Source organism: Bos grunniens, chromosome 15 (genome assembly GCF_055505025.1).
Source record: "Bos grunniens cultivar Pamir isolate PY7600 chromosome 15, Bosgru_T2T1.0, whole genome shotgun sequence".
Classification (NCBI taxonomy): domain Eukaryota; kingdom Metazoa; phylum Chordata; class Mammalia; order Artiodactyla; family Bovidae; genus Bos; species Bos grunniens.
Genome location: NC_141179.1, coordinates 14,874,632 through 14,899,520, shown reverse-complemented (window position 1 = coordinate 14,899,520; position 24,889 = coordinate 14,874,632). Strand labels below are relative to the sequence as shown.

Here is a 24,889-nt window from a genome sequence, read left to right as displayed (position 1 = left end):
TGAAGAGAGTGGAATGAATGATATTCCACATTTCTTTTATTCAGAGAAAGAAACTACCAGCTAAGAATACTCTATCCAACAAAGGTATCCTTCAGAAATGAAGAAGAAATAAAAACTTTCCCAGATGAATAAGTTAGGTCTGTCATATAAAACCATCACTATTAGATGTGACTTACAAAAAAAAAGGCTGAAAAGAGTTCAAGTTGAAATGAAAAGACACTAATAGTAACATGAAAACATATGAAAATGTACAACTCACTGATAAAGGTAAATATACAGTGAGATTCAGAAAACTCAAATTCTGTAATAGGATGGGTACATTAACCACTTAATTTTAAACATATTATATAGTTTAAAGGAAAAGACTATTAAAAACAACTAGAGCTAGTATAATTTCTTCATGAATATACAATATAAAAAGAGGTAAATTTTGACATTAAAATAAAAAGCTCAATACAATCCCTATCAAAATTCCACTAACATTTTTCAACAGAAATAGATCTTTTGTATGAAACCACAAAAGATCTTGAACAGCCAAAGAAATCTGGAGAAAGAACACAGGTGGAGGCATCATACTTCCTGGTTTCAAACTATATTACAAAGCTATAGTAATCAAAGCAGTATGGTATTGTCATTAGAAAAATACATGGATCAATAGAATGGGATAGACAGCACACAAATAAACCCACTAATATATGGTCAATTAATTTACCACAAAGTTGCCAAGAATATACAACGAGGAAGGACAGTCTCTTTAATAAATAGTGCTGAGAAAACTGGATAGTCAAATGCAAAAGAGTGAAATTGGGCTCTTCAGTTCAGTTCAGTTCAGTCACTCAGTCGTGTCCGACTCTGCGACCCCATGAATCGCAGCACGCCAGGCCTCCCTGTCCATCAAAACTCCTGGAGTTTACTCAGACTCATGTCCATCGAGTCAGTGATGCCATCCAGCCATCTCATCCTCTCATCCCCTTCTCCTCCTGTCCCCAATCCCTCCCAGCATCAGAGTCTTTTCCAATGAGTCAACTCTTCGCATGAGGTGGCCAAAGTACTGGAGTTTCAGCTTTAGCATCATTCCTTCCAAAGAAATCCCAAGGCTGATCTCCTTCAGAATGGACTGGTTGGATCTCCTTGCAGTCCAAGGGACTCTCAAGAGTCTTCTCCAACACCACAGTTTAAAAGCATCAATTCTTCAGCACTCAGTTTTCTTCACAGACCAACTCTCACATCCATAGATGACCACAGGAAAAACCATAGCCTCGACTAGACGGACCTTTGTTGGCAAAGTAATGTCTCTGCTTTTGAATATGCTATCTAGGTTGGTCATAACTTTCCTTCCAAGGAGTAAGTGTCTTTTAATTTCATGGCTGCAGTCACCATCTGCAGTGATTTTGGAGCCCCCCAAAATAAAGGCTGACACTGTTTCCACTATTTCCCCATTTATTTGCCATGAAGTGATGGGACCAGATGCCATGATCTTCATTTTCTGAATGTTGAGCTTTAAGCCAACTTTTTCACTCTCCACTTTCACTTTCATCAACAGGCTTTTGAGTTCCTCCTCCACTTTCTGCCATAAGGGTGGTATCATCTGCATATCTGAGATTATTGTTATTTCTCCCGGCAATCTTGATTCCAGCTTGTGCTTCTTCCAGTCCAGCGTTTCTCATGATGTACTCTGCATGTAAGTTAAATAAACAGGGTGACAATATACAGCCTTGATGTACTCCTTTTCCTATTTGGAACCAGTCTGTTGTTCCATGTCCAGTTCTAACTGTTGCTTCCTGATCTGCATACAGATTTCTTAAGAGGCAGGTCAGGTGGTCTGGTATTCCCATCTCTTTCAGAATTTTCCACAGTTTATTGTGATCCACACAAAGGCTTTGGCATAGTCAATAAAGCAGAAATAGATGTTTTTCTGGAACTCTCTTGCTTTTTCCATGATCCAGTGGATGTTGGCAATTTGATCTCTGGTTCCTCTGCCTTTTCTAAACCAGCTTGAACATCAGGAAGTTCTTATTTTACACCAAACATAAGAATCAACCCAAAAGGAATTAAAGGCTTGAATTTTAGACCTGAAAGCAAAAAATTCCCAGAAGAAAATGTAGAGGACAAGCTCCTTGACATCAGTGACATCAGTCTTTGCAAATTTTTTTGGATTTGACACACACACACACAAAGGTAACAAAAGAAAAAATAAACAAGTGGGACTATATCAAACTAAGGACTTCTGCACAACAAGGGAAACCATCAACAAAATAAAAGACAACCTACCAAACGAGAAAATATTTGCATATCACATTAATTGGTAAGAGGTTAATATTCAACATACAGAGAATTCATCGGAGAAGGCAATGGCACCCCACTCCAGTACTCTTGCCTGGAAAATCCCACGGATGGAGGAGCCTGGTGGGCTGCAGTCCATGGGGTCGCTAAGAGTCGGACACGACTGAGCGACTTCACTTTCACTTTTCACTTTCATGCATTGGAGAAGGAAATGGCAACCCACTCCAGTGTTCTTGCCTGGAGAATCCCAGGGACGGGGGAGCCTGGTGGGCTGCCGTCTATGGGGTCGCACAGAGTTGGACACGACTGAAGGGACTTAGCAGCGCAGAGAATTCATATAACTCAGTAAAGTGTTTGGAAATTTTTATAATAAAATACATGGAGGGAGGAGAGTAAGAATATTAAACTTAACCAGTCATCTAAAGGAAAACCATTGCAGGTCTCTGACAGAGGTAAATGGCATGGTCAAAGAGGTGCACAAAACTGATATGATAAAGATGAGAAGACAACAATCTAGGAGAGAAACACCAAAATTCTAAATTAGTCCATGATAAGAGAAATAAAGAGGGATAAGAGATAAACTCTTGGAAGAAGTGATCAAATTTGACCCTAGGTTTATAAAACAAATGCAAACAATTATTTTGTCATACATGATGATTTTTACTTGAAGAGAACTGCATTTCAGATATGTCAGTAATGAAAAAGGCAACACAGATTAAATGAAAAAGGAGTTAAGGTAAAAACAAAGAATTCAAAAATACAAGGGTCCTACCTTCCTCAAATGAGAGTAGAGAAACTAAGACAGCAAAGCCAGACTGATTAGGTGTGTCAGCACTCACATGCAGATATCTTCAGCAGAGAGAAAGTTATGCAACACTCAGGTATGAGAGGAAGACACACACTCCCCTCAGGAGACACTCTGGAATACATAAGATGTGTTCTCCTACTGAACCACTAATTGGCTAGCCAATCTGTTCACAGTCAGCTGCATTAGACGCTGACTTGACTCAGGAGCTCTGGCTATATCAACAGATGATGCTGTTGTTCAGTGGCTAAACTGTGTCTGACTCTGCAACCCCACAGACTGTAGCTCATCAGGTTCCTCTGTCTTCCACTATCAATAAAGATTATATCAAATCTGCTCTTTAATAGCAGTTAATACAATATGTAACCCTTTTCAAGGAAAGTCTATTGAACACATTAAAATCTTGCTGGTGGAAACAAACAAACAAAAAAACCCACATAGATTGAAATTTATAACTTTTTTTATTCCTAAAACAGAATTCACTTTTGTCCTATGTCCAAGCATGTTTCTTCCCCATTTTCTTCCATGGCCTTTTTATCAAACTATTTTCAGAGTGCTCAGTAACTTTCCATGAGACTCTAACCAACCTCCCTTTCTCTCCTCTCTGATTAGGAAACTATCATAAAGGAAATTCAGAAACCTTGTCTATAATGATGATCTGGAAATTGGCAAGCTTAGGGGTCAGTTTTCACATGGAATGTAAGATAACAGAAAAACAGGAAAAGAATTCTTTCTGAAATCTGCAAAACAGTAAATTATAACCACCTAAAAGGGGAAAATGAGTCTGTAGAAGTTATAAACTAGCTTCTACAGTTTCTTTATGTACTAAAACTAAATAAGAAGAAGAAGAAATCTCCTTCATTGGCTAATTCTAAGAAAAAAATCATTTTACATCAATTTCACTTGTTATTTTTATACTTGACAAACCACAAAGTACGCAAATGAACCATAAAAACCAATCAGAGCAGGGTAGAGCCACACACCAGCATCTGGGATGTATCTTATTGGTTATGTATTTGAAAATACATCCAAATTCAAGCACAAGGAAGCCCTTTTTTATAACACTGCCAAGGAAAATTTGGTTTTCAGCTGAAACCACAATTAGTAAGAGCTGGATAATATTACATCATCATCAATGATTCAACAATGACAAAAAAAGGGAGAGTATGCACACAGGAGCAGGCTGGAAAGCATCACTTCATGCTACAGGTTATTTAAAGATAGGGAGAGGTACTAACTGATGGCACCTGGGAACATGGCCTCATTTGGAAATATGGTCAGTGCAGATGCAGTTAGTTCAACGAGGATATACCGGACAGGGTGGACCCCTAATCCAGTATGACCGCCGTCTATGTAGGACGCCATCCCTATGAAAATACAGAGACATACGGATAACGTCATGTGAAGATGGAGGCAGAGATTAGTGTGATGGATCTACAAGCCAAGGAATACCAAGAATCATGGGTCTTCCCCAGCAGCTAGAAAAGAGGTATGGAACAGACTGTGAGGGCTCTGAGAACCTCTGAGCCCTCAGAAGTAGCCACCCTCCCAATACCTTGATTTCAGATTACAAGCCTCCTAAACGGTCAAAAAAAAAAAATTTTTTTTTTTCTATCCTCTCTCTCAACCCTTCTGACACTAGATATGCAGGTTTTTCCATACCAAGGAAATCTCCAGTTCCTGGCGGATACCATCTGGGTATCCTACAACTCAGTTACTACACTGTCACCAGTGGTTAGTGCAGGTCGCACACTGTAAGGGCTTAGTCCCACAAGACGGCCCCTACACTTCAAGCACCAATCTCAAACCCTAGACTGTCATCTGAATTCTGGCCAAACATTCATATATCAAAGTTTCCCACAAGCTCTTCTTCAGTTCAGTAATTTACTAAAATGGCTCACAACACTCAGGGAAACATCTCACCTACATTTGCCAGATTTGTATGAAGAACAGCACTTAGATACCAGTATGTGGTATAAGGCTGTGTGGGATTTCCACACCTTGAAATTTCCATACCCTTAAAGTGTGCACCAATCTGGAAGATCTCTAAATCCCTCAGTCAGGGTATCTTTATGGAGGCTTCATCACTAGATCGACTGAATTATGGCCATTAGTGATCAACTCAACCTCCAGCCTCTTTCCCCTCCCCAGAGATGGAAGAGGCTGAAAGTTCCAAAAGTAATCAAGGGTGGGTTCCCATGATAACCAGGCCCCATCCTTAGGGGCTTTCCAAGAGTTATTCATTAACATAAACTCAGGTGTGACCCAAGAGGGTGTATTATGAATAACAAAAGATGCTCTTTACTTTTATCACTCTGGAACCAGAGACTAAAAAGCCAAGTATTATAACCAAAGATGCTTCTTTGGCTCTTATCACTTAGAAGTGATAAGACAAGTTTTAGGAGCTCTAAGAGCTAAAGATGAAGATCTATATATAAATATATATATATATATCTTTCTTATACATACTCCAGAACTGTGAGAGAAAAAAATTCTATTGTTTTAAGCCACCCAGTTTGCATATTCTGTTACAGTAACCCTAGGAATGAATACACCTCATATGAAGAAAAATTTTCAAGTTTAAATCTTAAAATACAAGGTATTCTGTAACTGTTAAAACTTGGAAGCAACTGAAAAGTCCTCCAGTAAGTAAATGGATAAACTAACTGTGGTGTATCAATTCAAAGGAAGATTAGTTAGTGATGAGAAGAGATGAGCTATCAAGCCCTGAAAAGACATGGAAGAATCATAAAGGCATATTGCTAAGAAGCCAATCTGGCTATGTACTGGATGATTGCAACTATGTGACATTCTGGAAAAGGCAAAACTATGGAGACAGGGAGAAGATCAGTGGTAGCCAGAGGTTCAGGGAGACGGGGGAGGGACAGGGAGATGGGTAAAGAGTGCTCTCAGGGAAGTGAAACAACTTTTCCTGACACAGTAACGGGAGAAACATGTCATTATACATTTGTTGAAACCCAGAGAATATACAACCCAAGAGTGAACCCTCATGTAAACCATGGATTTTAATTAATATTATGTGTCAATATTGGTTCATCAATTATAACAAATGCAGCATACTAATACAAGATATACATTTTAAAAAACTGCAGGTTGGAGAGGGAATAATGTAGGGCTGCAACTATTTTTTTTTCATAACTGAGAACACTAACCCAAACAACTACCATCTATTAGCAATATCATTTCATAAAAGAAAGGAGACTTTTAAAAGCAGAAAGTTAGAAGGATATAAACTAAGGATAAAGAACAGTTCTTTCCAATAAAGGACGGCTTGTAACAATTTCTACCACAAACAAGACAGATGTAGACAGCTAGGGAGACATCTCATTACTTTCATTTCACCTAATACACAGAAACCACCACCTGAACTGGCCTGGTTAATGCACTGCTTGTAGAGGATTATTCATTTAGTGCTCATAATACCTTGAAAGAGAAGTAGCATTTTATTCCCATTTATAAAGGAGGTAATAATTGACCCTTACAGAAGTTAAGCAACTTTTCCAAGGTGACATACATACCCCTCACAGCAGCAGCTGATCTGAACAGATGTATGACTGTGCTAAGACTATGATCATGACATAAAAGCATCCTACTGTAACTGTACAGCAAGTGATACGATGGGTCAGAGGTTGAGAAAGAGAACACAACCAGAAGCAAAGACATGAAAGCTGAAGGCATGAAAAAGGAACAGCAGAGGAGTGGGACTTGGCGGGGAGCAAGTGATGAAGGACATATTAGGGTCACCTTGTCCAGAGGAGGAGAGAGGAACAACAAAGTACACAAAGGAGGGACAGTCAGACAGAAAGAAGTAAACCCGTAAATCACCACCGGGTTTCAATCCTGGAGAAGGGCGTGGCTCCCCACTCCCGAATTCTTGCCTGGAGAATTCCACGGACAGAGGAGCCTGGCGGCCACACATTCAGTCCACGGGGTCACAAAGACTTGGACATGACCGACTGACTAACACTTGCACTTTTCTTCACTTTTGAAACCTGGAGTCATAATTTTTGGCTTCTTTCCCTCAATCTGAAACACTCAGGCAGCTTTAACACATTATGTCCACATAAATATTTTTTCAGACCTGTTCTTTACTGTGCATTGTCATTACCCTAGTGATGCCCTTTATTCATTTTTACTTGGAACTGTTCAAACCACCTCCAAACATGTCTTCTTGTTTCCATTCTACTTTATCTCTAATTAATACCACCTGTTTATGTATCATAGCTTCTTCTAGCCCTCCCCTGACAATTCCCAACAATCATAAACTTAAACATACTCTTCTGTCCTTAATTTTTTAACCAATCTTAACCACATCTTCATGTCCACACGTGAAGATCTATTTCTTCTTTCCAAATACTATATAGTATTGAATTGTAAACATGTAAATAATTGATTTATTTAACCATCCCCTCAACCAAAAAACACTTCTACTGCTTCCAGAGTTTTGCCATTATAAATTTGAGAATGAGTTTGTCAAATCAACTGTATTATTTACAGAATAAGCAAGAATTAAAATCTGAACAATAGTGAGCCTTTCTATCAAAAATCAAGGTATGACTTTACATTTAGTTAAGTATACTTTAATATTACTCAGCAGAGTTTTAAAGCTTCTTCATATAGTTTCTTCTTATACCTTAAGTTTATTCTTAGGTATTTTATGTTTTTAATTTTTGCTACAAATAGGCTCCTTCCCTCCCTGAGATTTTTAAGTATTTCTATAATAGAAATATAAATTTCTTTTGTTGATCTATTTTATAATAGAAATATAAAATTGTTAATTCTTACATATTAATTTTGGTTTTTAGTATGCCTTGTAATTTTTTGTTAAAAGTTGAACATAATGCACCAGGTAAGAAGAGCTGAGATAAACAGGCTCCTAGAGTGGTGGTGTGTTCTTGCCTGGAGAATCCCAGGGACGGGGGAGCCTAGTGGGCTGTTGTCTGTGGGGTCACACAGAGTCGGACACGACTGAAGTGACTTAGCAGCAGCAGCAGAGTGGTGGTGAGGTGTGGAGGCGGGAGGAGAAATGTCCCCTAGTCCTGTGTCTCAATCTCTTAGTCCTCTGCCTTTTATAAAGACTGTGACATTTACAAGTGCTTCTTTCCTTGTGGCTCAGACGGTGAAAAAAAATTTGCCTGCAATGCAGAAGACCCGGGTTTGATCCCTAGAGGAGGAAATGGCAAGCCACTCTTGTATTCTTGCCTGGAAAATTCCGCGGACTGAAGAGTCTAGCTGGTTACCGTTCCCGGGGTCATCAAGAGTCGGACACAACTGAGGGACTAACACTTTCACTCTGTCCCACCTCCACCCACATAGGACAGGTTGGCCAGAGGGTGCTGCAGTTTGTATTTCTCTTCACCCATGGGGAAGGTTAGAGGAGGTTGGAACTGGGTATCTCCCTTCCCCCAGATCAGTTAGGCTCTGACAAAACTCACAGGCTAGGCTAGCAAAACAGGTTCTTTTTAGGGCAGGTTTAAGAAAAACAGAATGTTCTGGACATTTTCAAAATAGCTGTTTTTCCTCTCCCTCTGCCAGTATCAAAAGAGAATTTTTCTAAGCCTTCACTGTAAGAACCTGGTAGGGCTCCTACTGGTAAATCTCACAAAACTATGAAGACCCACCTAAGACTGGGAAGCCCCTGCAGTTTCTCACTTTCTACTTGTCTATGCTGATTCTGCAGTCCATAGGGTCACAAAGAGTCGGACACGATTAGGCGACTGAACAACCACCACCTAATTAAATATCCTCTAGGCAGAGTTTTCCTTATTTCTTTCCCATCTACTGAATACAGTCATTATTATCCCTGCTGCATCATGACTGTATTAAATATACTTTTATGTTCATCATTTTTTCCACACTTCCTAATTTTTTAATAATTTCTACATATATTTCTATTATAATTTGGCTGTTTTTACTGAAACTTTTAACACATTTAAAGTTTTTATTCTTTTAAGCCTTAATGGCATTAATATTATACGTAATATAATCTGCAAATCACATCAAAATAATTACAAACCCAATAAATAGGCTACAGACCATTGAACAGTATAATAGTCAAGACTCTACTCATAACTTAGCCAACTGCTGATATCATAAACTTATGGTCAGTAGAGTTGAAGAGCTTTTACTCCGATACTCAAAAGTTCTACATAGGAACTTTAAAGGAAGATTTGGGGGGGGGGGCGGTATCAAATACTTTTAAGGAACTTTTAAGGAAGATTCTTTTGTGTACCAAAGAGTAATGGTGAGAGTAGAAGCACTGGTGATTTTTATTTTTTCCTTAATCCTGTTTCTATTTCCCACAAATTATTATTACATTGTATTGCTTTTATAATTAAAAAAAAAAACTCTCAAGGTTATTATAAAAGATACAAACTTTTAGAAAGGAGAGCCAATGGTAACTCTGGAGAGAAAAGTTTCAGTAAAATGGAAATCATAAGGGTATGGTCTGAAGTCTTTTCTTTATTAAGCATGGAAATGAGACAACCATAAACATTTTCAAGGGGATTTCCATGAAGGAGGCACACATTAGTGACTGCCTGTGTCTTCCAAATTCACCTCATATAATTTCTGTAAAGTCTTTTCACCATTGCTATCTCTCTGACTTATCTAAGTATCTTCTATCAGAAAATAAAGATCATAATGGGCTAGAAGGCACAGAGGTGGCAGGGAGTCTGTGATTAACAGACTGAGCATCATTTGCTTCACTGAAGAGCAGAGTACACTCCAGATATGTGAGCAAGTGAGCATGAAAGGACGTGAGATGAGCACATTTTGTGTAACAGGTGAGAGACTATCTGAAGAATCCCTATCAACAAAGGTGGGGTCATACTTGGGGACAGTGGGAGATGCAGTGTGACAGCTGTGATGGGACCAAACACAAAGAACCCTGAACACAAGGCTCAGAAGTCTGCACTCACCACTGTAAGAAACAAGGATCCCTTGAAGAATTTTTAAACCGGGGTATCACACATGGAAAGTGATGTCAAAGGAAAGGAGCTTTGTGACGGTGCATTAGCTTCAGTAGACAACAAGTCTACCAGACATAAGAACTAGGGGACTACTGAGGATGGAAAGTAAAGGGAAACGAGCATTCTTCAGAAGATAATGACATTGTGTTAAAAAAGAAAATAACTGAATATTTCTCATTCTCTTCAACTGATTTAGTCAAAAACACTTTTCCTGGGTACCTTCCACATTCCAAATACTAAGCTCTAAGGATACAAGAAAGGACAACAGATACATTCTTATCTGTATAGATCTTATAGTATATTCTCTTTTTCTTTCCAGAAAGTTTATTTTTCTTTAAATTCTTATTTTTTGTAAATACCCTCCAAATACTTTATGTTTAAATGTAGTAGAACTTTATTTATTTATAAACTGTTTTACAATGTTCTGCCCTTTCTGCTTCCAAGGTATACCTTTGCGATAGTACCTGTCACACAATAATCACTGATTTGCTTATCTCCTTTTCCACTACATGATTCTAACCTTCACGCTGGCTGAGGCCAGGTCTTACTGGATACTTTCTCCCCACTCAGGAAATTTCAAGAGAGTGCAGTGAGTTAGTGAATCCTATTTAGTTTTTAAGCCGTGATCCCATGGACTGTAGCCCACCAGGCTTCTCTGTCCACGGGACTTTCCAGGCAAGAATATTGGAGTGGGTTGCCATTAAATGCATAGATTTCATTGGGAACCATGAATAAAACACAAAATTTTCTTCTTTAGTTTCCCAGATGTAGCCAACAGGTGGTTTCAAATTTCAGTCAATTAGGAATGCTCCTCAACCTTTTCCACCACAATTAAATATAGCAAATGGGAGGATGAATGGTCCAGCATCCCAAGGAGCTTTAGGTTGCAACTGGCCACATGTGTGAAATAGATTTTAAGTCACATTGATTCAGGCACTATTCTACATACTAGAGAAATAACCAAGGCTCCTGCCTTTGCAGAGCTTAATTTGATAGAGGTAAGATGAACAGCAATCAAATAGGAAAAGTTCATTACCATTTTAGCACAATAAAATTTTTTGTTTTATTTTTTATAAACAAAACTTTTAAAATTTATTTTTTATATCTTTTAAAAAATATGTATTTATTTGGCTGCATTGGGTCTTAGTTGCAGCATTCGGGATCGCGGCTCACAGACTCTCCAGTGCCGGCGCATGGGCTCGGCGGCGGGGGCGCACAGGCTGAGTTGCTCCGCGGCATGTGAGATCTCAGTTCCCAGACCAGAGACCAAACTCGAGTCCCCTGCACTGCAAGGCGGATGCCTAACCACTGAACCACTAGGGGGGCCTTCTATAGCTTTTCTTTTAAGGTTAATACTTTGGGTCTTATTTTAACATTCTCTCCTGACATGTTATAAAGACATGATATTTTAAATTTTCGATTTTTCAATGTTAAGTCTAAAGAATTCAATTTTTGTGTTTGAATTAAGAATTCAATTATTCTTCTCCAATATGGCTAACCATATGGCTGATATGGCTGATTCCTCCCCCAATGATCTATTATACCAACTCCAATACAGAGTTCCTATAAATATCTGTTCTTGAACTTTGTTATTTTTCATTCATCTATTTCTGTACTAATTACTTTAGCTTTATACTCAACTAAATGAATCCTCCTGCTTCATTTTTCTTATTAGTAATCTTGACATTTTATCTTTCCATATAAATTTTAGGATCAGCTTGCCAAGTTCTACAGGATAAACTTGAATTTTGTTTGAAATGACACTGAGTTAACTGATATATTGAAAATATTTGACATTCCCAAGCCTGTCTACTCATATATTTGAGATAGTTTTAGGCTCTTTAATAAAGTTTTATAATTTTCTCCATGAAGTTGTTACATATCTTTTATTAGACAAGTGATGTAATTTTGTTGCTCTTGTGACTAGAATAGTTTTAAAATCACACTATCTAAACATTTTTGCTGAGGTATAGAAGTATGATTTTTTTTGTTAAATTATCTTATATCCAGCATCAGTGCCAGAAGTGTACATAATAGATTTTTCTTAAATCTTCTATATCAACAATCATCAATAAATAATGAAAGTTTTGCTTCTTTTCATCCCTTATATTATTTATCCTTTTCTTATTTTACTGGCTAGGACTTCTAGCATAATGTTGGAAGTAGTGACAGAAACCAGCATCATGTTTCTAAGTTTAAAGGAAATGGCTTCTAACGTACTTCCATTAAGGATGAGGCATATCATGGAGTTTTTAGTGGATGTCCTTTATTTGCCTAAGTTGTTCTTTTCAATTTGTAGGCTGCTAAGAGGTAACATTGGTATGAGGGGTGGTGGTGTTAATCACAAATAAGGGCTATCTTCAATCAATTTTTGCTCGGGCTATTAAAATAACTATGTATAACAGAAACTGTTCTATATTTACCTAACATCTGCTCTATGAGCCTTAACTCATTCTGACTAGACCTGCATACTTACAGAATGTGTCAATACTACATTCACATATGTACTCTAGAAGAAATAATCCAATTATCTGTGACCTTTGGTTCATGCTGCTAAGTCGCTTCAGTTGTATCCGACTCTGTGCTACCCCACAGACGGCAGCCCACCAGGCTCCCCTGTCCCTGGGATTCTCCAGGCAAGAACACTGGAGTGGGTTGCCGTTTCCTTCTCCAGTGCATGAAAGTGAAAAGTGAAAGTGAAGTCGCTCAGTCATGTCCGACTCTTAGCGACCCCATGGACTGCAGCCTACCTACCAGGCTCCTCCGTCCATGGGATTTTCCAGACAAGAGTACTGGAGTGGGGTGCCATTGCCTTCTCCAACCTTTGGTTCATAAAGAAATATTAATAATGTAACACAAATTTTGAATGGATAATCACATTTGCTTGATTTAAGCCCATTAAATATTTCAAGATAAGGAAAGATGGTTATAAACAAAACCCAAAATACTACAACTTTTATCTCAAATATACACATATATAAACTATATAAATACATATACATATTCTGATCATATGTCTGAGGACTTCTAAAATAATGGGATAAAAAACACAGAATACAGTATCAATACAATTCGATTTTGAATTGCAGACAAACATCATTGTAAGTGCCATATCAAAGGCATCAAAAAAGGAAAGGGAATACTGCACAGCCTGACTTTTAACTTATCTTTTAATCACCACCATTTAAGGAATATGCTTTAATTAAAGCCCAAGGCCATATAAATTACATTCTATAAATAAACAGAGCTGTGCATTTGAATTTTAAAGTTCTGTATTTCATGAGATTTTAGTCTTTGGTGAACAAATAAATCAACCAAACACAAGTTTCCTAGGTTCTTAATTCTACTGTCAAACTCTAAAACTATGTTCTTAGTAAGAACATAGTTGTATTAAAGAAAGCTTGCTTTTTAAAACGGAAAACTTAGTTTAAAATAATTTGATCATGAAAATTTTTATATGAAACGATTTTAAGTTTTTAAATGAAATTCAATAGGCCGAGTGCCAAAGTGAAAAACAAAGCAAACAGAAAACACTACAATTATTATCACTGAGGAAGCATGATTCAATTTACCAAGCCTGAGACTGTGCTCAGCTTTTCAGAAACACATCTACTGGATTAAATCTGTATATGACTTTTTCCAGAACAAACTATGCTTACAAGGTGAAAGAGTAACACAAACGGAATTCTACCTGAGTAAATACCCCTTATCCCTGATGATTTTCGATTCTGCTTTACTGATGCGGGAGCAAACAACCTTGTTTGAATAGGAAATTCTTTTTTTTCTTTTTAAATTATTTATTTTTTTAATTGAAAGACAATTGCTTTACAGAATTTTGTTGTTTTCTGTTAAACATCAACATGAATCAGCCATAGGTATACATATGTCCCCTCCCTCTTGGACTTCCCTTCCAACTCGCTCTCCATCCCACCCCTCTCAGTTCAGTTCAGTTGCTCAGTCATGTCTGACTCCCTGCAACCCCATGGACTGCAGCACGCCAGGCCTCCCTGTCCATCACGAAGTCCCGGAGTTTACTCAAATTCATGTTCACTAAGTCAGTGATGCCATCCAATCATCCCATCCTCTGTTGTCCCCCTCCTCTCCTGCCTTCAATCCTTCCCAGCATCAGGGTCCCCTCAAATGAGTCACCTCTTCGCATCAGGTGGTGAAAGTATTGGAGTATCAGCTTCAGGATCAGTACCTTCCAATGAATATTTATGACTGCTTTCCTTTAGGATGAACTGCTTGGATCTCCTTGCTGTCCAAGGGACTCTCAAGAGTGTTCTCCAACACCACACTTCAAAAGCATCAATTCTTCAGTGCTTAGCCTTCCCTGCAGTCCAACTCCCACATCCATACACGACCACTGGAAAAACCACAGCCTCGACGAGGTGGAACCTTGTCGGCAAGGTAACATCTCTGCTTTTCAGTATGCTGTCTAAGATGGCCACAGCTTTTTCCAAGGAGCAAGTGTCTTTCAACTACATAGCTGAAGTCACCATCTGCAGTGATTTTGGTGGTGTGTTGCTCAGTTGTGTCCGACTCTTTGCGACCCCATGGACTGTAGCCTACAAGGCTCTTCCCTCCATGGGGTTCTCCAGGCAAGAGTACTGGAGTGGGTTGCCATTTCCTTCTCCTGAATAGGAAATTCTTAACAGAAGCTTTCACAGGTGTTCCTCTATTACAACACTATCCTTTGAAGAAAGAGTCACTTCATAGTACTTGTAGCAGAAAACCTATACAATCTGATTTAATATTTTTAATGAAAATGTATTAGCTTTTAAACACATTGTGTTCTTTCTACTTCTATTTAAAAGCTGTTATTAATGGAGCTTATAAAATGCTGAGGCTCAGAGCAGAGATAAAGTGACACTGTACGGAGAACTCAAAGCCCAGAGGTTAACCAACTTCACATCATCTGTGAATGACGACTTGCAGGCCAAGCCCCTCATCTTACAAGCAAAGCCGAAATGTGATCAGTGACAGAAAAACACATAGCTGTCTGCAGTGAGTTCCACCTATAATTAACTAGAGCACTACCATTTTACAGCTAAAGGTATATATACTAAAAGCAAAATATCAACAACTAACGAAACTGAGAAAGGGGAGAAATCAGATTTTATTAGAAAAAACCCTCTTTTAGAATTAAGGAGAAAAGCAATTCTCATTTATTAAGGAATGCTGAAAACTGCTACTTCTACCTCAAAAAATGTCTTAAAGATACTTCTTTGAATTAAGAACTTCTCACTTCACATTCCCTGGAGAAGGAATGGCAACGCACTCCAGTATTCTTGCCTGGAGGATTCCGTGGACAGAGGAGCCTGGTGGGCTACCATACACGGGGTCACAGAGAGTTGGGCACGACTGAGTGACTAACAGACACCTCACATTTGAAAAAACTCAGCAGCAAAATCACGGGAGCACAGTCTCTCTGGGTAACATGCTGTACAGGAATATGACCAACCCAAGACCAAATAAAATGGCAACACCGAGCTGTGTGTCTTTAAGCACATCATGTAACTCAGCTGTCCTGAGTATCAGGCTGCCCCTCTGTCAAACAGGATAGTGATATCTGTCTCACAGGATTGTTGTGATGAGACGAAGCTTGTATAAATATTTATCCAGGTAACACACTGGATTTTTTTCAGTTATGAGAAGCACATCCTTCCTTCCACCCTACATATACATTTGACATCAGGCTTCATTTCTTAAATGATATTAGATGCTCCTCATTCATCTCCTTCCCACAACTAAATAAAAAGACTGTGATTCAAGTAAAGAGTATATCTAATTATCAAAGGTATGTTTTAAAATGAAGGAACATGAAAACAATCAGCCTAAAAATATTAATTTCCTTTTTTTCTCTGCCGTTCAGGCACCCTACCACGGTAAGTACCGTTAACCTTTGGTGTCCAAAATGATCTTCTCCTTAATATAACATTTAACACTCCTTGCTATAACATTTAACAACTCTCTTCATTTTTCTAATGAAAATTATCTCAGGGCCCCACTAAGTTGTGAAAGATACTGAACTAATTAAGGCACTAATGGGGACAATCCCAAACTCATGGAGCTGATGTATAAATTTAACAGATTCCTTTAGTATCCTAGTGCTAAGAGAGTCAATAACTCAGGACATTTTTGTGTCTACTGTTAAACCTGAAGAGACAATAGCATAAAATAAGACTACTCCAGACAAACTTGCATATGTGATCACGATTCTCATTATTTCCAAATAGGACGTACGCAAATGATCTTTAGCTTCAGAAGGAGAAAAAAAGTGCTGTGTTACCTTTTTTTGTTAAAAGAAAGAAAGACGGGCTTCTCCAGGAATCCAAGCTTGCAATGCAAGGGACACCGGTTCCATCCCTGGTACAGGAAGGGTCCCCATGCCATGGAGCAAATAAGCCCATGAGCCACACCACTGAGCCCAGGCATCGCAGCTACTGAAGCTCTCATGCCGCGCCTGTGCACCCCAACAAGAGACGCCCCTGTAAGGAAAAGCAGCCCCCGCTCGCCAAAACTAGAGAAAGCCCATGTACAGCAATGGAGATCCACCACAGCCGATAAATAAATAAATAAATAAATCTTAAACAGAAAGAATGAAAAAGAGGGGGGAGTGGAGAAGAGAGGGAAGAAAAAGAAAGTGAGCACGCCTGGTGCCCAGATCTAGCTTTCAAATGCCATTTTCCAATAAAAGAAAACTGGCCCCCTGAGAAACGGATGATGATTTCAGGCCTGAGGCGGGAAGCATCAGGATGAGCGCGGAGCATCTTACAGTGACAAAAAGTAAGGAAGAGTGACTATAAACAAAAAACAGACGAAAACAACAAAAAGACACCATAATGGGAGTGTGTCAAAGGGACACAAGATCTGACTGAAAGAACTCCCAATCTGAAACTGAAACAAGTTTAGCAACAAAGTAATACTGCGTTATAATATATATAAAATAAACATCCATGAGTCTACACTGATATAAATAAATAACTGCATAACTCAATAAATGAGGCAGAAGAGACAAATCTCTCATGCAAAAGAAATAAAAAGTGTTCCACTCTATCTGGGCTCCTTAAGCATGGACTGTGCATAGTTACTTCCTTTCAAAGAGTACACTGTAAGGGCAGGAAGCAGGGAAAAAAGAGTACTTTACAGTGACAGAACCTATCACTACCTGAACCAAGAGATTAAGGTCAACATGGACAGTACAAACTATGCTGACAGTACGCACCACCTCTGATATGACGTGATGAAATGGTTCTTCATCTCTGTGGTCTAACACATAGCCCCAGTCTAATTAAGGGTAAAGCATTAAACATTCTACAAAGTATCTAACCGTGCATGTGTGCTAAATCGCTTCAATCACGTTCCCTGTGCAACCCCATGGACTGTAGCCCACCAGGCTCCTCTGTCCATAGGATTCTCCAGGCAAGAATGCTGGCTGGAATGGGTTGCCATGCCCTCCTCCAGGGGATCTTCCTGACCCAGGGATCAAATCCATGTCTCTTACCTGTCCTGCATTGGCAGGCAGGTTCTTTACCACTAGTGCCAGAAAGAAAGAAAAGAAAGTCTCATCAAAAAGAAAGTCTGAAATCACAGCCAAGAAGTGCCTAAAGAGACACAGCTACCAAATACACTGTGATACGGACCATGGAACACAAAGAAGGCCGTTAGATAAAAACTCAGGATATCAAAATACAGCATTGACTTTATTTAATAATAATGTATCAACATTGGTTCATTAATTTTAACAAACATACCATACTAATGTATTATAAGATATTAATAACAGGGGAAACTGGATGTCACATATATGGGAACCCTGTAGTATCTTTGCAATTTTTCTGTATATCTAAACCTGTTCTAAAATTAAAACTTTACTCAAAATAAGAAATCAAAATATTTAACATATAGTTTAACATTCAGTTCAGTTCAGTCACTCAGTCACATATGACTCTTTAAGACCCCATGGACTGCAGCACGCCAAGCCTCCCTGTCTATCACCAACTCCCGGAGTTCACCCAAACCCATGTCCATTGAGTCAGTGATGCCCTCCAACCATCTCATCCTCTGTCGTCCCTTTCTCCTTCTGCCTTGACCCCTACTTTTCCCAATGTAAACCACTCCTACATACATACAACATCCTGAGGAAATAAAGGGGGTCTGTATGCAGAGAAGCTGACAATGAAGGCCTTCTTTCAGCTTCCTACAATGTACTGCATTTCACATGTGTGCCTAGGAATTTAACCAAATTTAATGTAACCATAAGGAATTTAAACAAACTAATTCTCACAGGAACACACAAATGGTTTAACATATTTTAGGCAAGAAACAGCAGGTAGAACATAACAATAATTTAAGTATAGGCTAGAAATAAAAGCAGTATTTCTCCCCTTCCTAATATGAGTTCTTTATCAGTCACATGAGGTTTAAAATGATAGTTTTTAACTAATAAAAGCTGATCAGAAGTAGGCCAAAAAACTTCAAAATTATCAAGAGGCCCAGAGGTCCTTAATGCAACTGTGGTGTTGGAGAAGACTCTTGAGAATCCCTTGGACTGCAAGGAGATCCAACCAGTCCATCCTAAAGGAGATCAGTCCTGGGTGTTCTTTGGAAGGACTGATATTGAAGCTGAAACTCCAGTACTTTGGCCACCTCATGCGAAGAGCTGATTCACTGGAAAGGACCCTGATGCTGGGAAAGATTGAGGGCAGGAGGAGAAAGGGACAACAGAGGATAAGATGGTTGGATGGCATCACCGACTTGATGGACATGGGTTTGGGTAAACTCCAGGAGTTGGTGATGGACAGGGAGGCCTGGCGTGCTGCGGTTCATGGGGTCGCAAAGAGTTGGTCACGACTGAGTGACTGAACTGACTGACTTATAAACTACAATAAGATATGCAGCAAACAGCACAGTATTTAAGTGACTTAGCTCCAGAACTGGACTACATGAGCAGGAATACTGACAATAAGATTTATTAGCTATGAGACCTTGGACATGTTATTTAATCTCTCTATGAGTTACTGGCATCTGTAGAATGATGGTAATAATAATTTCTACCTTACAGAATTGGTGGAAGTATTTTAAGAGATATTTCACTAAAGTATTTAGAACAACATTTGGCACACGGTAGGCACTCAATAAATATTAGTTATGACTGGGAGTAAAGCATTATGGGAGTATTCATGAAAATCTTTTATACCACTACAGAATTCATTAATTACCTTTTGGCAAAGAACTTAGAAGACATCAAATTCAGAAATGAAACACATTTTTTTTTTCTTTTTTATGGATAAGTAAGAATAGCCTGTTCTAGGATATTACATACAGATTCAGGTCTTTGAGAATGCTCCATCAATGCCTCCTGCCTAATTAGTTAAAAGTTATATTGATAGTGTGGCCACAAACAGCTGATAGCAAATACTTCACTAGGACTCAGGAACAGTATACATACCCTCAAATCAGGAGAAAAGTTCTCTGCAGAAGTTGATATGGAATCCGATGAGACAACAGAAGCTGATTTTGTATGCACTGAATTCTCTGAATGAGAAGTGGAAGCACTACAAGATACAAAAGCACAGGACATTTGAAAAATGGGCGTGTTAAAAATTCAGAAATTTTATTAACTGTAACCCCACTGTTTATTAAAACTTCTACTGCCAACCAGTCCAATATTGCCTATTCAATCTTATCTCTAAATACTGGTAAATTGCAAGCTCTATTCCTAAGAATAGGGCTAAGTAGTCTTACCATCCACATTCCCTCTAGACAGGCTTCCCCAGTATTTATGAGTACACTCCAGGTTAATTCTTTCTTTTTATCTAACCATCCAATTAATCACTCAATTATCAGGCCAATGTGCAAAAAACCATTACACCAGGCACTATGATTTGGAGATAAATAGGGCAAAGCTCTCACGTTCATAAAGCTCACAAGCTTGTTGAAGAGACAGACAGATAAATAGTGCAATGTGATAACTCTAACTATACACATACATACACCCCCTAGGTGGACAGAGAGCAGAGAGACAGAGAAGCACCATGATTATGAATCCGGAAAAAGGAAAAGAAAGTACCTAACTCTACCCAGGAAAGTTCAGGGAAGACATCACAGAGCAGATGATATCTGAACTGAGGCTTGAAAGATAGGAAATCGCCAGGCTGACAAACAAGCAAGGGAATTCCAAAAACAAACGAAAAACACTAAAAGTATAGAATTATCAAAGAGCATAGAACACTTGAGAAACTACAAATAGTTTGGCAGGGCCAGATGAGCAGAAGGGGAAAAGATAATGATGGAAAGACAAGCCTGTCCTTGTACCTTGTAACTTTCCCCCACAACCAAATTGTGTGTTTTTAACACACAATTTAAATATGTTAAATATGTTAAATATCCTATGTTAAATATCCATTTTTTCCATTACACTAAGTAATCACACTCAATACTTTTATTCTCTTAAATTCTTATAGAACTTTGGATACCTGATCACATACTGCCTTTTACTGTTTATTGGTCTCAAGTATGTAAATGTTGTCTCACCAATTAAAATTTCAAAGTCCCAAGAAGGACGACTGTGTCTTTATTTTCTATAAAATCTACTTCAGTGCCTTTGTATATAGTTAACGTGTATTATGTTTATTAAATTAAAAAATACAGTGACAATAAACCAATGCCACAAACTGTATGATTTACATCATTTCCTTTTATCAGTAGAAGAAACTTAAATTATTTAAGGAAGAAAAATCAATGGTAGGAAAATCTCAAACATTTTGAACTGAAACTTAAAGTTCTGACTAAGAAATACATTTTTCTAAAGCTTAACTCCCAACATATTAAAAGCCTACTTCACACAAAAAGTCAAGATTCTGATGGAATAATCCACCTTGAGGTTGTGATATTTAGAAAGCACATTTTTGTTTTAAAATTTGTCCACCATAATACCTGCATGTAGCGACTATAAATTATGTTTACAATGTGAAAATCATCTCCCCTCAAATAACTGCCAGTCCATTTTTATTGAGGTTTGGATACTAAAAATACTGTATATATTTTAGGTGTACAACATGATATTCTGATATATGTATTCACTATGAAATGATCACCACAATAAAGCTAATTGAGACACCATAACCTCACACAGTTACTTTTCTTTTTGTGGTGAGACAATTTGAGATCTACCATCTTGGCAATTTCAAGTATACAATATTATTAAACTACAGTCACTATGCTATATATTAGGTACCCAGACGTAATTTATATCTGAAAATCTGTCCCTTTTGATCAGGCAAGTTTTTCCCCCTTATCAGATAGGATTTGAAAACATTTTCTCTCACTCTGTCGGTCACTTTGATGTAGTCCTAATAGTTTGTTTTTGCTTTTGTTACCTGCCCTCTAACGGTGGCAAATCCGAGAAACCATTCTCAAGACCAGTACCAAAGAACTTTTCCCCAATGTTTTCCTCCAGGAGTTTTACAGATTCAGGTCTTACTTTTAAATGCTTAATCCACTTTGGTTGATTTCTGTGTGTGATGTAATATAAGGGTCCAATTTCACCCTTGTGCATATGCATATCCATTTTCACCAACACTAGTCATTGAAGAGTCTATCATTTCCCCACTGTTCATTCCTGGTGCTGTTTTCAAAGGTAGATTGACTGTATATACGTGTAGTTCTACCAATCTGTTCTGCTGTCCACTGTTTTGATAACCACAGCCTTGCAATACAGCTTGAGGTTAGGAAGTGTGATCCCTCCAGCTCTGTTCTTTGTGCTCAAGACTGCATTAGCCATTTTGGGTTTTTCATGGTTCCATACTGACTTCAAGATTGTTTTTTCTATCTGTGTAAAATGTCATTAGAATTTTTATGTAGCATGCATTGAATCTGTAAATCACTCTAGGCAGCAATGACATTTTAACAAGATTAATTTTACCAATTCATTAACTCAGGATAACTTTCTATCGATTTGTGTCTTTTTCAATTTCTTCCATCATTGTTTTATAGTTTTCTTCATACAGGTCTTTAACTTCCTTGGATAGTTTTATTCCTTAGTATTGTTTTTTTTTTTTTTTTGCTATTAATTTGTTTCCTTAATGTCTTTTTTGGAAAACGCATTATTAGTATATAGAAACAACTGACTTCTGCATGTTGATTTTGTATCCTGCTACTTTCCTGAATGTATTAGCTTTTTGTACAGTTTTTTACAATGTTCCATGTATAAAATCATGCTATCTACGTTTTTATGTATTTATACAATGTGAAAATCATCTCCCTCAAAATAATCACTTCATTTAAATGAATGAAAATGCCATTCCACTGGGAACACTTCAAAAAAATGTTTTTCAAATACAAACATCCCTTTAACTATTTCAAAGTATAATTGTGGTTAATTGTTTTTGTGTCCAAGAAACTATAATATGACAAGGGAACAGTCATAAGAATTCTATTTTCGAGCTTTATAGTGTAAGAAAAGAGAAATTGATAGGCTGAGAATGATTTCTTTTTTTCTGTACCAATTTAGGATTAATTAAAATAACACTAAACATAAAATAACAAGGAAAACAATAAAAATTTAGGCACAGTACTCTGACAAATATTGTTTGCTGCCTACTCCATATATATACACAGTCCTTTCTTTCCTGATCTGCATGAGGACAGTTACGATGAGCCCAAGAGGACATGCTTGTTTTTGGTTCTTTTGTGTCTAGGAGAGAATGTGACACAATTTTGGTCCATGAAATTTAAGGGGCTGGAGGGGACACACGTGTGACTATATCTTAGTATTGTTCTTGTGATTATAGCAAACACAGATACACATACCACTACCACCACCACAACCGCTGAAAGTTCTGGTATAAACATGAACTGGATACTCAAGACTGAAGGTGGCTACAGAATGCAGAGCTCTATTTTCAAGTTATTTGTCCCCTGTCATATGGGCTTTGTACATGATTCTGATCACCATGGCTACTAGGCTACTTCACTCCACTGTTCTTTTCCATTTCTCCACTGTTCATCTTGAGGTCAAGCCCTCTATGTTTACCTTTTATGAACTGTTCCATAAATAAGCTTTGTATTTCCCTGAATTCATACCATTGCTCATGCAACTCCAAAACAGAATGCCCATTTATCTTCCCTGGTTGCTCAGACAGTAAAGAGTCTGCCTGCAGTGTGGGAGATCCGGCTTCAATCCCTGGGTCAGGAAGGTCTCCTGAAGAAGGAAATGGCAACCCACTCCAGTCTTCTTGCCTGGAAAATTCCAGGGACAGAGGAGCATGGCAGGCTACAGTCTACGGGATCGCAAAGAGTTGAACACGACTGAGCTAATTCTCTTTCTATTTATTAACATCCTATTGTTACTTACTCTTTAAGACCCAGTTAAAAGGCCGGTTTTTCCAAGAAGTCTTCCTAGGTCATCCAGTGGAATAAAACCCAATCATCTATACTTCTGCCTATATTCTATGAAGTGAAGTGTTTTAAACCTCTGAGCCACCAGGATACCCAAATCCTATACTCTATAATGGCATTTAAATCTTTAGACTAGAGCTCTTTAGTTACACTGCTTCCTCCCTTTAAAAGATAAACTGCTAGAGAATAAGAATTGGCAAGGCATCTGAATTCTGACCAAAGACTACAGTCTGCTAATCTCATTAAGTTTGGAGAAGGAAATGGCAACCCACTTCAGTTTTCTTGCCTAGAGAATCCCATGGACAGAGGAGCCTGGTGGGCTACAGTCCATGGGGTCGCAGAGAGTCAGACACGACTCAGCAACTCAACAACCACAATCTCACTAAGTAACCAATGCCGCTTTGGTCCTCAGTTTTCCTAGGCCCATAAACTCCACCACACAAACTTCAATCCAAACATTCTTATTATCCTTGTCATCCTGAACCTCTTCAAAAATGCCAGACCTTCAAGTCCGACTCTGTATTTCCTCTGTCCATTTTCCCTGCCCAAGTCTTCCTTCAGCTAACTTTTCCTTTACACTGGACTTTTTACGCCATATGGAATAAATTCTCTTCTATCTTCAACCAAATTCTCCCCTCTACCTCTTTGCTTCAGCTGAGATCTCCTTCCAGGAGCCCACTTCCCCGCAGCCTTTTCTAGAGAAGACTCTTGTCCGACATCTAACAAAATCCAAAGGTGAAACCAGCATTCCCCCAGCTCCTGTCTCATGCTTTCACACTAGTGTTACTTTTCCATCTCCATATATAACAGCCTTCTTCCTCCGAGGTGCTTGGTATTTGGGCATACAACCTCTCTATCACCCATTCCCCTTTTAATCACTGCTTCTCACATTAGCGAAGACTTCTACTAACCTGGCTCACTTTCTCCTCTTAAAGCTTCTTTCTACTCCAAAACTGGCCTTCGTGGTGGGAATTTTAATGTTCACAGGGACAAACTAGCAACCACCTAGCTCAAAATTCCTCACTTCCTACATTCCTCATCTACATCCCCAACTAAGCAATGTGCTTCTGCAGCACATACCGCACTTTACCATTTCTGGAAGCTACCCAGTCTTTGTCATCGAAAACTCAAGGAAACCAGTATCTGACCGCAGACGCTATGCTTTCCAAACATCTCACTTTCTTAACTTTCCCTTCATCGAATCTTCAATCCAGTGGTGACAACTCATCCCTCAACTTCTCCGTTTGTCCTTACTCTTCACGCTTATTGTTCTCTCTCCCCCACTTCACCTCCTTCTCCATCCAACCTCAAATACCCAGTGTAACAGTTTACATTCTCTTTCAAAAAACACTCAGTGTCCTGTTTCTATCCACTGACCACCCCTGCCCTGCTAATCCCTAAATTC

The 24,889-nt window shown here is 38.5% G+C and overlaps 1 protein-coding gene across 13 annotated transcripts in view; it reads right to left on the bottom strand.

The window, feature by feature from the left end:
• The window catches only part of MTMR2 (myotubularin related protein 2), a 110,225-nt gene that overhangs the window by 48,379 nt on the left and 36,957 nt on the right, over positions 1-24,889 (bottom strand). For all 13 annotated transcript variants that reach the window (XM_086338943.1, XM_086338947.1, XM_086338952.1 and 10 more), the window contains one exon: positions 19,535-19,640. In XM_086338943.1, the coding sequence (XP_086195069.1) occupies positions 19,535-19,640 (106 nt within the window). The remainder of the gene's footprint in view (positions 1-19,534; positions 19,641-24,889) is intronic.